The sequence below is a fragment of the Phocoena phocoena genome, chromosome 8 (genome assembly GCF_963924675.1).
Source record: "Phocoena phocoena chromosome 8, mPhoPho1.1, whole genome shotgun sequence".
NCBI lineage: Eukaryota > Metazoa > Chordata > Mammalia > Artiodactyla > Phocoenidae > Phocoena > Phocoena phocoena.
The window spans coordinates 100,314,551-100,330,259 of NC_089226.1; the positions used below are offsets into that span (position 1 = coordinate 100,314,551).

The following is a 15,709-nucleotide window of genomic DNA, read 5'->3' on the forward strand; positions in this document are numbered from 1 at the left end:
CAGGCCCCAGATGCTCCACTCACCCAAGGCAGCCAGCCGACTTTCCTTCCTGCCAACCTGCCACCCCCTCCAGCAGGCTAAGCCAGGACCCTCCTGGGTGTCACAAAACAACATGACCAAGGGGCTCTGGGGCTGTGTGGTCTAGCCCCTCCACTTTACAGAGGCAGGATCAAGGTCCAGAGAGGAAAAACTGCTTGTCCAAGGTCACAGAGCAAGTGAGTGGTAAGGCCAGGTGAAAAGGGATCAGGGGCTAAGTTGCAGTGGTGGGTCCTGTTCCCTCCTAGGCAAAGCCAATAACAGGAGACAACACAGGTCTTGGTCGCCAGCAAGTCAGCCCCTGATCAGTCTAAGCTCTGTGGAGTGTGGGGTGGCAGGCAGAAGGGAGTGAGGGTTGCCAGGGGCTGGAAGGGAAGCAAAGGAAGTCACCATTTATAGAGCACTGGGTGGGAGGGTTCTGCAAGGGTTACAACTGCAGCTAACATTATTGCACTTACTAGGTACAGTGTTCCCACCACTTAAGACATTACATGCAGATCTCATTTAATCCCCACGATAACCCTATAGAGTGTGTATTACTGTTATTCTGTTATAGGGAAGAAACTGAGACTCAGGAGGGTTGAGTAATTGGCAAAGTCTGCAGACTAACCAGTGGCCTGGTTCTAACTCAGGCGGCTGGCCACTGCTTTGAGGACCTCTCTACCCCAGCGCTATCTGAAGATGCTCAGATCCCAGAGTTCCCAAGATCCCAGCCCAGCCCTGGCAGAATCTAGGCCCCAAATGCCAATGGGGTTACAGTTCTGTGTTGTGGAGGCTTCTTGTGGCCAAAGGAGGTCTCAGACTTGAACAAGCCCTGTCTTAAGGTGCTGGAGTCTGGGTTCTAGTCCTGGCTCTGCCACTAACATACTGTGTGACCTTGGGCATGTCATTTGCCCTCTCCGGCCTGGTGCTCCCACCTATATCATCAAAGGGTAGGACCAGATAACAAGAGCTAGTATGCGCTGTGCTAACTCTGTGACAGGCACGGTTCCAGGCAACGTATGGACATTAACTCAGCAAACCTCCCAGCAGCCCTCTGAAGTAGGAGCTATTATTGTCTCCATTTTACAGACGGGGAAATGAGGCAACGAAAGGTTAAGTAACTTGTCCAAGGCCACAAAGCTAATCAATACGTGGCCGATCTGGGATTCGCACCCCATCGCTTTTGACACAGAGCCCCTGCTCTGGCTGCTACTCTGCACTGTTTCCCTAATGACTCTCTCAGCCCCTGCTTGGTGCCCCAGAGAGATCTGCCTATGTCCCTCTGCACAGGCACACATGCCATCATATTTCCACATGGGAAGCACACACACTCTCACGTGTCTGCATGACACGACATGCGTTTGTTCATGCTTCCACATCCGCTCCTGTGCTTCCACCCAGTTTCTGTCTGGAATAGCCACACACGGCCATCCGTGTCCACAAGAACAGGCCGGCTCCAGCAGGCCCACATGCACGCATACACACGGACGGCCCCCTTTTCTGGGCTGACTCGTGGAAGCCGTGTGCCAGGCTGCAGCATATGGCCACGTGGTAGTGATGTGGGCCGCCACGCCCCTTCTCCTCTGCCCCCCTCCGGTGCCTGGGTGGCTCGCACGTCACATCCCGCACCTGCCGGCACCCCCATCCACGATGCCTTCCTCACACCTCTCCCCTAACAGAAGCGGGCACCTTCTCCAGGAAGGAAGCAGGCACACGCCCAGCCTGGCTCCCACAGCCCAAAGATGCCAGCCAACCTGGGGGTGGAGAGGGAGAAAGAGGCATCGATCGGAGGCTCTGGGGGCCCGAGGTTCACAGTTCCTGTCTGAGACTAAGCCCTCCCTTAGGTCTGAGTGCCAGAGCTGAGCTCTCAAGACCCTAGAGATGCCAGCTCCCCTCTGCATTGCCAGATACGGAGCCAGACGGGGGACCAGGGGACAGTGGCTCTGCCCATTGCTCCCGAGCAGGACTGTGGTGCCGAGAGGGCTTCTCTGCCCAAGTTACCACTGCACCCCCTACAACCCCATCCCTGGTCCCTGCTCTCTCCTTTCTCTGCCCAAGCATCTCAGAGTTCTGGGTATTTTTAGGCCTCAGCTGACAGGCTGTGAAATCGCTCCCTTCACACCTCCCTAACCAGGCGGGGGCTGGAGAGGGAGGAATGGGGTTCTGTGTGCGGGGGGTACACACCCAGCCGATTCATCAGGCTCCTCCAGGGCTGGCAGGTGCCAAGCAGGGAGTAAGGGGTGCCTCCCCTTGGTGAGAGGATCCTTCCATGGGGCCTGGAGAGAGGGAGAGGAGACAGGATGGGAAGGAGGCTCCGCCCCACTCCAGGGACCTGAGAACAAAGCTTTAGGGGACACGGAGCGCTAAAGCAGGCGCTGGGGCCAATACTGATTCCCAGCCCTCCCTTCCGAGTGATGGGCCGAGAGACAGGCTGGCTCAGATCCTAGTGGGATAAGGGAGGCACTGGACAGTGTCGCCCAGTGGTTAAGACCTAGGTTTGGGAGTGAGGCTGACTTGCAATCTCATCCCTGCTCTCCTGAGTGACGTGGTGAGACACTCCACCTCTCTGGGCCTCAGTTTCCTTATCTGTACAACAGTGGTATTGAGATCTCCCTGAGGGACTGCTGTGAAGATTAAATGGAAGATGTAGGTGAAGAACAAGACGGTCTGTGGACCCACCAGGCACTGCTAAGAGAGTCTCCTTCGCTGTTTTCCCTTACCGGCAAATCCTCCTAACTGTCTCTTCTCTGGGCTGCCTCCTTACCGTGATCCCTGAGGCAGGAGCCCATAGTTCAGCCTGGCTCTTTGGCGCCTGCTGGACCCTCTCCCGCAGGGGAATAAATCCCCAGCTAAGGTGGTTAGAAAACGTAGACCATCCCCACCCCGCCGCGTCCTGCTGTGGGGCACACATACACATCACGTGTACACACGGACCCAAACGCCAACATGCTTGCACGCTGCCAGTGCCTGGGTGTGAGAGCGTTTGCTCTGGGGTGGCCCCCTAGGGAAGTGGGAAGATGTACCCAGGCCCTGCTGTGAATGGGCCCCTGTGCCAGGGGCCGTGGGCACGGGGAGCGGGGTGGCCTGCCTAGTTGCTGTGGAGACAGGTTGGCTCTGGCGGGGCTCTGGAGCTCAGGCCTGGCAGCTGGAACTTGAGCTGTGCGGCTCCTCCAGGGCTGGACCCTGATGCCCACGGTGGGGGCAGCGGGTGCAGAGCGATTCTCTGGAACCTTAACCGCGTTCGCTGGGCCTTGGGCCTGTCCACCTTGGCTCTACATTTCTCTCTGGGAGGCTTCCTCTGATACCGCAGCCCCCTAGGTAAGCCCCCGGTGGGGAGGGGAAATCTGTGCCCACCTGCGCCAGGCTGTCCCCTTGACTGCCCATTACCCACCACAAGCTTTTGAAGGCCAGGGTCCCAGACCACCTGGTATGGGTGCTTGGGACACAGCCCTGTGCAGGTGAGGGACTGAGGAGGGTCTGGGCAGAGGTGGGAACAGATATGTTAATGGCTGGGCCTCCAGCTCCAGATATGGGCCTGTCTCCAGGCTCCCACCCTCCACACCGCCACCGAGTTAAAGTTCTTTATAGACATATGCTTGAAAGCCATCCACGGCCCACCATTGCCCTAATTAAAAAAAAGAAATAAAGCCCAGTTTTCCTATTTCAGAATGCCAGGCCCTTCATAATCTGGCCCAGCCCACCCTTCCCAACCCTCAACTCCTGCTATTGCCCCCCAAAGGACTCCCTTCCAGCCCCCCACGCTCAGACACTCATTGCTGCCTCCACTGGCCAAGACCCGTCACACCTCCGGGCCATTGCATGTGCTGTCCCCACCACGCAGAATGCCTCCTCCCTGCCTGCTCACATGGCAAGCTCTTATTCTTCCTCCAACACCCAAAGCCCCGGACCCAACGCTCATGCTCCTGGGTCTGGTGGTGTGGCTGGAATTCCAAATCAACTTCTACCCGCAAGTGCCCCCGTCCCTGGGTGGTCTGAGGATGGACGAGCTAACGTACGTCGTGGCACCTATAGAACGCGCCACACACCTTTGCTGTTTTGATGGCAACTGACAGACTCTGCCTCGGTGAAGCCCTCCCCAGGCCTCCTCCACCAGGGCTGAGGCAGGCCTATCCTCCTCGGAGCTTCCGGAACCCTCGTCCCACACATCAATCGCTCTGTGCAGGGCGATGCTGATAACAGCTGCCGTTGACTGAGTGTTTACTATGTGCAGGGCTTTCTGCTAAAGATGTTTTCTGCCTTATCTCATCCTCCAATCCCATGGGAGGTAAGAACCATCATCATACCCATTTAACAGAGGAGGAAACTGAGGCCAGGGTGGTGAGTAACTTGCTTCAGGGACACAGCCGCAAATGTCTCTGCCAGAGGCTCTTTGACCCCAGAGACCTAGCTTAAGCAAGCCGTCCCCTGCTTCGCGGAAGTAAAGCACAGCACATACTGCGTGCTCCACAAATAAGGACTTGCTATTGTTGTCCTATCGTTATTATCAGGGGAGGGAACAGGGTGTGCTGGGTGACCTAAGAGGGGCTTCCTTAGGCTGAACCCCCTATAAAGCAGGGGACTCCCGTTTTCCTGGAGAAAGAAAGTGAGGGCTCAGAGGGACCCTTGGACTGCCAGGGACTGGGGTTGGGATGGCAAGGATTTGTACAGGGAGCCCCGATATCTGGACCCGGTGGACCTGAGGAAACTGAGGGAGGCTGGAGTGAGCGAGTGCGCGAGGGGTTCACGGCAGGCCGAGGTTGGGCAGAGCAGGAGAGGGCCTGCCGTGCCACTGGTTGATCTGCCCCACTGACACCGCCCCGTGGTAACGAGACGGATCCAATCTGTACCCAGGGCCCCGCCGGGAGCATCTGCCACGGCAGGGTTTGAAGTAATTTAACTGGACATATTAGCCACACAGCTCTGTCCTCTGCTCCCCTCGTGGAGGGCCTCAAGCAGCCACCCCTCGGGGCCTCCCACACCCACCACCCCGCCTGGCTGGAAGCAAGGTGCTCGCTTCGCCAGCTAGCACTGTGAGACGGACCTGCTAGGACGGACCCCTTGGCACCCCCACCTCTCTCATTTTGGGGGCTTCCTGAGGGCTCTAGAACCACAGGGCTGGGGTTTTGGGGTTCTCTAGGCCCAAAGCTCTCCCCTTTCTCTGATGCAACCAGCAACTCCCAGCTGGGACTCAGACCTCTCCCGCCTGCCTCCTCCGATGGGCAGAAAGTCACCCCTTTTCTCCCCGAGCCAGCTGGAGAACTCCAACTTCCTGCACTCCAGGAAGGGCATCGAAGAAGGAGGGCCACTACCAAGATTGGGGTTGGGTGGGCAGTTCTCTTAGGGCTCTGGGAAGGGGTGCACACACACACACACACACACACACACACACACACTGAATCAGACACATGCATGCCCAGTTACACACACACACACACACACACACACACACACACACACGGACAGACCCACACGCTATTGTGGACATGCCTGTATCTGTACAGGCCAAAGCTCCACCCCCGCCACCACCCCCCATCCATGCCCGTGCACGCCACACAGCCAGGTGAGGCCCTGCTCCCAGCAGATGGAGCCCTCAGAGGTGGCCAAGCTGGCAGGTGGGAGGGTGTGGCAGGGGGCAGGCAGGGCCCCTGGAGGGCACAGGCCCCGCCTGGCTGGGTACAGGGCCAGGGGAGCTGCCCTCCCCCAACGCTTTCCGTCACAGCTCCCTGGGCACCTCGACGCACCTCGCTACAAATCCACTCATTAGCTGCTGTTTACAGCGGGCACGGAGCTCAGACGAGCACGGCGAGTACGGCCGTCCAGCTGCCACCTGCGCGCACACACAGGTACACACGCAGCGCGGCGCTTCTGTGCACAGGCCCCGCCCCCCTGCTTCCTGGGTGCTGCAGCCCCACACACTCAATCCCTCGGACATGTCAGCTCCCCAGATGTCCCAGCTCACCATAGCAGTCGGCTCCCAGCCCAGACACACCTCTTCCAAGGGGCTCCTCCAGGCAGAAGCTGCAGAGCCCCCCAGGGCAGGCCCGACGTGCCAGCCCACTTTCCGACCAACTGGGCCCAGAGTCCCAGGCACAGGCTCTGGGCGCCATCCAGCCCCTTCCACAGGTCCCGTGCTGCCTGCCAACTCCATTCCAACCCCTGTGGAATTCTGCTGGGTGAGACTGAAGTCCTGCCCTCCAGACACAAGTTGGACAGGGCCCAGCAAGCCTGCCCCTGCTGCCCGGAAGGTCAGGGACATCCATGTCCGTGGAACCGGCAAGGTCTACCTGGCACCACTGGCTGGGGTCCCCTGGCAAGGCAGGTGGGCACCCGGGCTGGCCTGGCAGAGGCTGGCTCTGGCACCTGGCCAGACCAGTGACAGCCCCAACAGAGAGCGCTGATCTTACTGGCGGCATGAGCCACCTGCCCAGCACTGCCCAGGGGACAGGGCGCCGGCTCCACGCAGGGCTGCCCACGCCTACCTGAGATGCCTCCGTGCCTCCGAGGAGCCTGTCCAGCCAAGAGTCCTCTGCTCAGGACTCTGCCTCCCGCATGCCCCCCCGACCCCGAGCCCCCCCCCCACCACCACGAGGCCCCCCTTACCACTCCTCTCCCTGCTGTTCCCAGCCTCACTCCCCTGCGGGAAGCAGTTATTGAGAACGGTCCATCAGATTCAATAAAGATTCAAAGCCCCTGAGAGAATGGGGGTGGGTGGGCGGGGAGTGCGGGTGGGGAAAGGAGGAGTGGGAAGGGGGGGGCCCACACACTCCTCCTCTGCCTGTCCCTCAGGCAGGGCTGGAGGGGGTAAGAAGGGGACAGTCCTCCACTGTCACTCGATGTTACCTGCAGTGCCCCTTGGGCCTGAGCTTGGGGTCAGCCAGGGGCAGGGCCCAGCTGTCCGGGGCCTGTCTTTGTTCGCCTGACACCCACCTGTTCCTCTGCCTTCCAGCTGTCCCTCACCTGTCACCTGCTGGCCTGTGGTTCCCACCCCAGTCCAGCCTGCTCTAGCCCCTCTTCTCCAACCAGGAGGCGCTTTGAGGCTCTCTCCCTCTCCACCATCCCCCAGTCCTGAGCACCCAGCCTATCGGTCAAGCTGTCCCCACAAGGCCACTGAACACCATGATCGGAGGCCGAGGGGCAGGGGGCAGTCCTGTCTCCCTGGAAATGCTACAGCTTGGGGGCACTGGCTACCCTGACCCAAACCCAGCAGAAGTCATACGTCCAGCCCTGCATTTGGACCTATTCTGTCCCGAGTCCCCCTCACAGCCATGGCCCGCTGGGAGGTCACTTGATCTTCAGTCCCAGCCTGCGAGCCAAGCCCAGGAGGCAGGCCAGGGAGGTCTGGGCCCGTGTAGATGGGGGAGCGGGGGGTGGGGGCAGGGTTTGTCAGTGAAATGGCCAGTCAGGTCTCCTTGGACAGTCCCACACCCCAGCCCCTGTCCCTAAACTTGACGGCCCTCACAGCGTACACCGCCGATCTGTCCTTTCAGCCCCGATTCCTGCGCCACACGCCACGCAACAGCCCCTCTGTCCCTAACCTGTGCCCAGTCGGTGGAGGGTTAGCCTGGACAGTCGTGTGGATCCTTCTGCCTTGAGAGAGAAGACCCTATGTGCTAAGGCCCCCTGGCCCATGCAGAGGGTCCCCCACACTCCCTAGGAATGACCTGCCTGGAAGAGTTGCTGTAGGGGGCAGAGCCCACTAACAGGTGGGACAGACAGAGAAGACTTCAAGCACTGCTATCCCCAAGGACAAGTTCATAGAGGGCTGGGGGCAGGGCCGGCAGTCCTCAGGACCTGAACCCTCTCCCAGAGCCGCTGCACCAGCCCAGACTTTGCCTCTCTGGCCTTGCTCACCCGCAAGGTCACCTCTCCCTCCGTCTCTCCCTGCTGCCGTCCTGCCTGCCCACTGCAACACTGACCCCTGCGGGCCTACCGAGGTCCTGCCCTGCCGGGGGACAGGGACACAGGGAGGCCTGGCCAGGCCAGCTTTGGGATGGACAGAGGATGGAGGCTGAGGGCCGGGAGAGGGCCGCATGTCTATTGGAGGGGACAGAGGGGAGATTGCAGGCATGGCTGGGGGGAGGCGAGGCAGAGTTTGGAGCAGAAGCGAAGGGGGGGGGGCTGGTCTTCGTTCTTCACTGGGCTGTGGCTTTTCCCCACAGTCCCTTGCTTCAGCCACAAAAGATCAGGAAGAGAATTGCCTGGAGGCTAGGGGCCCACAAGGGGAGGGAACTGCTCCTGTCCCCTGTCAGGATAAGGGTCTTAGCAGCAGACTGAGCCCTGTGGGGACTTGCAGAGCGCATGGGTTGAAGGAGGGGGTACACAGGGACCTTCTGGAACCATCCTGGGGCAAGAGGACAGGAGATTAAGATTTTGTTTAAAGGATTGGGCCACAGGTGTTCCAGGCAGTGGGATGAGGGGATGAGGATGTAAATGGTACTGGCCTTTGGGGGACCAGATGGATGGGCCTGAATCACACAGGAATTAATTTGCATATCTTACTCCCACCTGGTGCCTGCCTTGGGGGACACATACCCTGCCTGGGGGAGCAGGGTCTGGGGAGCCTGGGGTGAGCTGGGGTGGAGGGGTGGTGGTGGGAAGTCTGGCTTGGAGCTGTAGGGATTATAGGAGGTGGGCAGGGATGCCAGGGGGCACAGAGGCCAGATTGAGGCCCCCAACCCCCCGGCCCCTCTGAGATCCCCAGGGGACTAGGATTAAAAGCAAATTCTGCCCTCTCCAGCCTATGTCTGACCCCATCCAGCCCACTGTCCACATCAGAGAGAAGTAAACGTAAGGCTGGTCTGTTTCCCGGTCAGAATTGCCCCTGCCACAGGAGTAGTGGGTCCTGCAACCAGAGCGGGCAAGACAGGTCTCCAGCCCAGACAGCAAGGCCCATTCAAGGGGGAGAGGGAAAAGTCTGGGGGCCGCCAGCACACCAGGGGCAGCACTGGGTTCCAGGCCCTTTGCCCAGAAGATGCCAAGCACATCAAGTTGGCCTCCATGGAGAGGGCAGAGGTGCTTGGAGGAGTGGCGATGTCATGGTGCCCAGGCGTGGGAGGAAAACAGAGGGAGGGAGAGGGGACGAGGGCAGGGCCCCAGGTCACTGGCCTAACAACAGGAAAGGGGAGGCTGCCAGCCTGGCAGGGCAGGGGAGGGGAGTGTCCTCACTGCATCCCCCCTTCCATCTTCATACCCTGGAGCTGGTCTCTGAACTAATTCTGAGAGGGTGATCCAAGCAAGAGAACACCTCTGTCTTTGGTCCAAGTGCTGGAAGCTGGCAGTCTCTTGGGGAAAGATGCCAGGGTAGGTGACCTGGGTCCAGAGAGATGAAGGGAGGGGTCTCCAAAGGCAATGTCCCTTCTGCCATTACCTAGAGGACATTCATAGATGGGCATGAGGTTCCAGAGAGGGAGACTGAGTCTCTTTCACCCATATACGCAAGCGCTGAATGAGTGCAATGCCTGGCACCCAGGAGGTCCTCCTCAGTGGGCTTGGGCTGCCATGCCTTGATGAGGGTAAGAATGGAGGCAGGGACAGGCTGAGGCTGCCCCTAGAGGGAAAGAGCAGATGTGGGGCTGGGGCAAGAGTGGACAAAGCCGGCGCCCACTGGACTGCCCTCAAAAGCCTTGGGGCCCTAGGCCCCTTCTGTGGAGGGCCTTAGAGCTATCCCTTCCCCCAGGACGCCCAACCAACCCCCAGAGGTTAGCAGGAGTAAGCCTAGAGGCTCTTCGTCCGGGAGCAAGTCCTCAGGCTGAGGTGTCGTGCTTTCAGCATCAGACAGAAACCCAGAAGCGGAGACCCTGCTGCCAGTACTGGCAGACTGCGGGTGCTGGGTCAGGGGTGGGGCACCCCAGGTGGGAGCTGAGCCTGAGACTGGGCAGGAGCTGCAGAGGACCTGCCTACAGGTGGGCGCTGTGTGAGGAGGCGTCCGGAGCCAAGGAGGAAATGGCAGAGCAATTTCCCGAGGAAGGTGGAAAGATTCCTTGGCTTGGCTTCCAGGATACCAGCCAGACGTGGGCTCCCAGGCCACTCCCCGGCTTGGGCTCAGGAGAAATGCAAAGGAGCACGGCCCCTCCCCCTGCCAACCCTGACAGGACTGGAGTGAGTTTGGGGTTCTTTGCTTCCCCCCTCCCCAAGCCCAGGAGAACATTCCCCTGGTACCCCTATTCTCACCAATCTGTGCTCTCTTTCCCTTCAGGTACCCCTACCTCCCTCCTCAACGCTCCTGTGGCTCACCACCCCCTAGAAGCCCCCCTCCCTTGCTGCTGCACCAGATTCCCACTTGCCCCCTGGCACCCTCTCAATTCACAGTTGGCACCGCCGATGTCACTCTGCTTCCCGGTGCCCACAACCTTGGCTGAAAGCTGCCCCGGGATCCTTGTTCTGGGGTCCCCTAGCACTGGCACCCGGGAGGCACTGGGGCTGGGGACCCGGGGGTGCCTCTGAGGGCACTGCGGGGGCAGCGGCTCCTCGCTCCGCCACACACGTTGTCCTTGGGCTGCTGGGGGGGGGGGAGGTCCTTGTGGGGACACTGCAAAGCCGGCGCCCGGCATCAAGCTTGGCAGTGCCCGAACTGCGGGGGGCCGGGGTCCGAGCTGCTGCCGCTCAAGCCCGCGCCCCCGGTGTGGGATGACCCTGGGTGGGGGGAGTCCGTGCGGCTCCGGCGGACAGTAGCCCCGGGCTGGGGCTCCGAGACGGCTCCCGGCGCTGCCGCCGTCCTGCCCGCCGGTTCGGGGCGCCCCAGCCCGCGCGGGGCCGCGCTTACCTGGGCTGGCCGCCTCCGGGTCCCGGTACATGGTCCCCTCGTCGCCGGCTCCCTCCGGGCTCTTCAGAGCCGCCCGTGGCCGCGCGCTGCTCCGCCGCCGCTGCAGGGCATGGGGCCGGGCGACCCCCGGGGGCGGGTCCGAGGGCGGGGGCCGCGCGGGCTGCACCGAGCCGCCGAGCCGGGTAGCGGGGGCCGCCCGCCAGCCCTCCCGCCCGCCCGCCGAGCACGCTGCAGCCGCCGCCGAGTCGCGCCGAGCCTCCTCCCTCTGGCCTGCGCGCCGCGTGTGCGCGCCGGAGCGTGTGTGAGTGTGTACGAGGCCGTGTGTATGTGTGTGTGAGCTCGTGTGTGAGCGCGCCCTGGGCACCGCCGGCGCCGCCCGCCCGCTGTCGAGCGCCTCAGCCACCGCCTGCTGCCCGCTGCTGGCCGCGCGCCGCACTGCAGCCCGCGCCCGCCGCCGCCCCGAGGGCACCACCGCCGCCCCACGCCCCGCCCGCAGCCCCCGCAGGGAGGGCACGGAGCCCGCCGGCTGGGCTCTTTGGGCCTGCGGGTCCCGCCGCACTGATCGACCCACCACGCCGGTGCGCCCCTGATGGCAGCGGCTTCGAACCCCGCAGGGCGGCGGAGCCGGCCACCTCCTCCGAGGTGCCCTTTGACTCCGTTCCAAAAGGCGTGGAGATCCACTCCGGGTTTTCCTCTCGGTGGCGGCTGCAGGGCGTCAGCTCCGGACTCGACAGCGCGGCGTCCCGGGAAGGGGAGCTGGCGTGTGTAAAAACCAGGAGTGGAATTTTGCCAGCGCTGAGCCTGGGTCCACCACCCTGGCCATCCCCAGAGCTTGCGCACAGCTGGAGTCTAGGAGCTCCACCCTCTATGAGGGACTAGGCCTAGTGACCCTCCCCACTTAACCCAGCCGCACAATAGAAGAAAACAGACCTTTCAGCCTCTGCCCCTGCTTCTCGCGCTCCACTCCTCCAGTGCCCCCCTCCTTTTCCTTGACCTCAGAACTTCAGGGGGTAAGAAAGAAAGGCCTCCTTCCCCTTCCAACCCTGGGGCTCACTTGGCCCTCTCTGTCCCTCTGTCAGCTCAGCACAGTCCAAATCAGGTGAACCTTAATTCTCCTTTCTCTACAGAATTGGAACTGTTTGATTCTGGGGCAGGGAGGAGAAGGGGCCCATATCCCAGGGCTTTTAAAAGCCTGGAACTGAACCATTGGTGGTTTCAGGTACACCTCCTCCTCACACACACACACACACACACACACACACACACACACACACGAATAAACCTCCTACACAACGAGATATGGACACTGAAGCCTCACACAATACAGGGCATGCCCCTACCCTGAACTGAAGGGAATAAGCAGGGGGGCAAAAGCCCTGGGCCTGCCACAGCATCCTCCCCTCCCCTCCACTGAGAATGCAGTTCACAGGTGAACCAGGCTTTCCAGAGTCAAGGATTCCTACTGTCCCCTCGAGAAGCAGACTCTATACTGCTCAGCTCACACCCAGCCACACCTCCACCTTCCCACAGCATCCACAGGGGCAAGCCTCCATCTCAAGTCTCCCTCAACACACTGACACACACAAACCATCGCCTTGAACTCACATGGAGCCTCTTACACACACACACACACATACACACACACACACACACACATTCACCTCCACCCACAGCTTTTCTGGTTGAGAAACAGACAAGGAAATTCCCCCAAGCAAACCTCCATGAAGACTGTTCCGGTGGAGGACAGATTTCCTTGGATTGAATGTTCTAATTAAATAGGGAAGGAAAAAAGTCAACTGTAGGTTCTAGCCCATAATTCCTCAGTGGCCAGAAATCTCAGCTCCTCATCCCCTGGTCAAGGGCCATTATGTTTCACACGCCCTGCAGCCAGTCTCATCCACATGTAGCCGAGAATTCAGGCACTATCCACACACCCCTTTTTGGCGAACCCCAGAAAGCCAAGCCAAAAGGCTGGGACTCCAGGGTCCCCAGGCTTGCCTTGCTCTTGCTTGCACCCCCAGCTGCCTCTCTCCCTGCCCTAGTGAAGAGCAGCTAGTTCATCCCTCCCCCCCACCAAGTTCTGTACTTGGAGCACAGAACTTATTCTTGATCGATTTTGAATGCCATTTACTGTCATTACTTTATCCTTAACAGGGACACTCCCCATTCCCATGTTTCGCCTGTCAGGGAAGTTCTTCTAGATGTCTAACCTTGAACCATTCTCTTGAATTTGAAGGCTATTCTCTCCTGCTGGAGCATCACTGACAGTCAAGCCAACTGTGAGTTCCTGTTTTCTGAGCACTCACAAAGGGCTGGGCACAGCAGGAAATGAAGCCTGGGGGAGTGAGCAGGTCCCTCTGAGAAAGGAGATCAGAGCATGTGAATCACCCCTGTTCTGCCCGGTCCCTCCCAGATGAGGGCCTGGGGATTTGGCCTCTCCCCTTCCCATCCCACTCTCATTCTCTGACGCTGCTGGCCCCTGTGTCCTGGGTTCCACGCCGTGGCAGGAAGTGCTGGCAGCACCTGTTTCTCCAAGGACTGTCACAGTGCTTGCTGTGGACCCCTCAGGCCCGCTTCTGATCTGGTGCTGTCTTCAGGGTCCAGGTGTCCCGGGTCCGCTTCGGGAGGGCTGCGAAGCAGGGAGGGACGTTCTGTCCCACAGAAGCAGATGCCAGGCCTACACTCTCCTAAACAGGGCCCCTGAGGCCACCTGGCTCTGTTGCTAGGTCACGGCAGGAGGCAGGGCTCCTGGGTTCCCCTCTGACCTCCATCTGCCACGGTCTCCAGTGCTGCTATCTCCCCACAGCTCCTGTCCCCCCTACCCCGCTTCCTTGGCCATGGGCTGAATTATGAATAAAACGCTGAGGAAGCTGATCGCGCAGCTCATGTGACAACAAACACACCTCTCTCCTCGCCACCGTGCATGTAGCAAGAGACTCGGGCTCAGCATCCTCTTGATGTAGGAGGGGCAGGCTCAGAGATGGGCCAGTAGGCAGCCGCGCAGGGCAACAGCAGAGCCTGCGGATGGGCCAGACCAGGAGCAACCTGTCCTGCCACCCTGCCCCCAACCCCGCAGCTACCCCCGCCCCAGGCTTCCCCTTCCTCATCGACAGAGGACAAGAGTCTGGACAAGGTAAAAGCACATTAGCCGACGTTATCTCCCCAGAAAGGACGCGATGGCAAACCCCTAGAAGGCAGCTGCAGCCCTCTCTCTGCCCACCTCCTCACAGTGGAGACCCAGTAACCCGCGAATCTCAGAGGTCTACCCGGGGCCCACACTTCTGCTGGGTCCTGCTTTGGAGGCCTGATACTAAAGAGGCAGGGTCTGGCCCACAGCATCCAGGGAAGAACCCTAGACTTAAATTCTGGTCCTGCCTCTGCCACTACCTAGCTGTTCGGCCTCGGCCAGTTACTTGACACCTTTGGGCCTCACTTTTCTCATCCATAAAATAGGGCTAATAGTTGCACCATGTAGGTCTGTGAGAATACACTGGGGAGATGGCAAGGCAAGGGCTAGGTGTTTTTCTTAGTTCCCTGGGGGGTGCCTCCAGGGACCAAAGACCCTGCTCCAAACTGACCTCTCATAGCCCTGGGTCCCCATTCCACATCCTCGGGTCATGTCGTAGGGCCTGAAACATTCTCTTGCCAGAAACACCTTCCCCACTCCCAACCCCATCCACATCCTTTCTCCTTGTAACCTCCTCCCCTTCCAGATTCTGGCTCTGAGTCTCTCTCTCTCTCCATGGTCACCCTGACACCCCCGAGGGCCTGGCTCAGCAACTCAAACCCCCATCACCCCAAAAGATGAAAGCCATTGCCTTTTCTCCCTGCCAGTCCCTGCTGGTCACAGCCCCGCCCTCAGTCAGAATCTTGGCCTTAGGCCTCTGCTTTGAGACACCCCTACCTTAGTTTCAGGCAACTCTGGGCCCCTGAGACAGACAGAGATACGGGGGCTAGTGAGATGCCCTTATCAGGGTGCATTGTGGAATCACCTTGGCTTGCCGATTACAAGCTGAGCGACCTGAGGTAAGTGATTCCATCCTTCCAAGCCTCAGTTTACCAGTCTGTGCAACAAGGATGTTGATTTTTAGTCTTAGTTTAGCCTTGGACTCCTCTGGGAATCTAATGAACCCCAGGGACCTCTGTTCCCTAGAAAAACACGTATTCAAATACAGACACAACATTCTGTCCATAATTGGGTGAGAGAGAGTCCTACAGGTTCCAGATAAAAATCCCAGACCCAGAACTTCCCTGGCAGTCCAGTGGTTAAGACTCTGTGCTCCCACTGCAGGGGGCACGGATTGGGTCCCACGTCTGGGAACTAAGATCCCACATGCAGCGCAACTTGGAAAAAAAAAAAAAAAAAAAACCCCAAACGAACAAACAAAAAACCCTGACCCAGAGATTTACAAGGTCTCTTCCAGCTCTGAGAGTCTGAGCCCAGTTCTCTGCCCTACTCACCCTCCCCACAGTGATTCCTGGGTCATGGTGGGGCAGGGCTGCTGGTCTATCCCCACCATTTCTCCCTCCTGCCTCAGCGCCCCCTCCCCCAGCACTCGCCGCCGTGGCTGGAGCCAGCTTGCCGGCAGCTCAGACTAATATTTCAGTACCTCCTGGAGCCTACTGAACAGGCTTCACCTGCCTTTCAAGGTATTTAAAGGTTTTTTGACCAAATGCTTTTTGATCCTCCGCTGATGGGAACCAAGGAGAGGCTCTTGCACCAACGGCCCCCCTCCCCACCATAGATTAATGACTAAGAGCTCCTTTGATATTGCAGAAACCTTCTGTGGTTTGTTCAAAGCCCTGGCCCTTGGGGCCACCTCCCCCAGAGACCCAAGCCCGTCAGCTCCAGCCGCCACCGCCCACCCCCAGCAGTGGCCTAGTTAATGGGGGCTACCCAGCGTTAGACGGCTCTGCCTGCAGTGGTGG

At 59.8% G+C, this 15,709-nt stretch overlaps 1 protein-coding gene across 1 annotated transcript in view; it reads right to left on the minus strand.

Moving 5' to 3' along the window:
* The window catches only part of SYT7 (synaptotagmin 7), a 79,031-nt gene that overhangs the window by 46,768 nt on the left and 16,554 nt on the right, over positions 1 to 15,709 (minus strand). The window contains exons 3-4 of the mRNA XM_065882454.1: positions 11,711 to 11,781; positions 10,298 to 11,485 (exon numbers count right to left, since the gene is read on the minus strand). Of these exons, the coding sequence (XP_065738526.1) occupies positions 10,298 to 11,485; positions 11,711 to 11,781 (1,259 nt within the window). The remainder of the gene's footprint in view (positions 1 to 10,297; positions 11,486 to 11,710; positions 11,782 to 15,709) is intronic.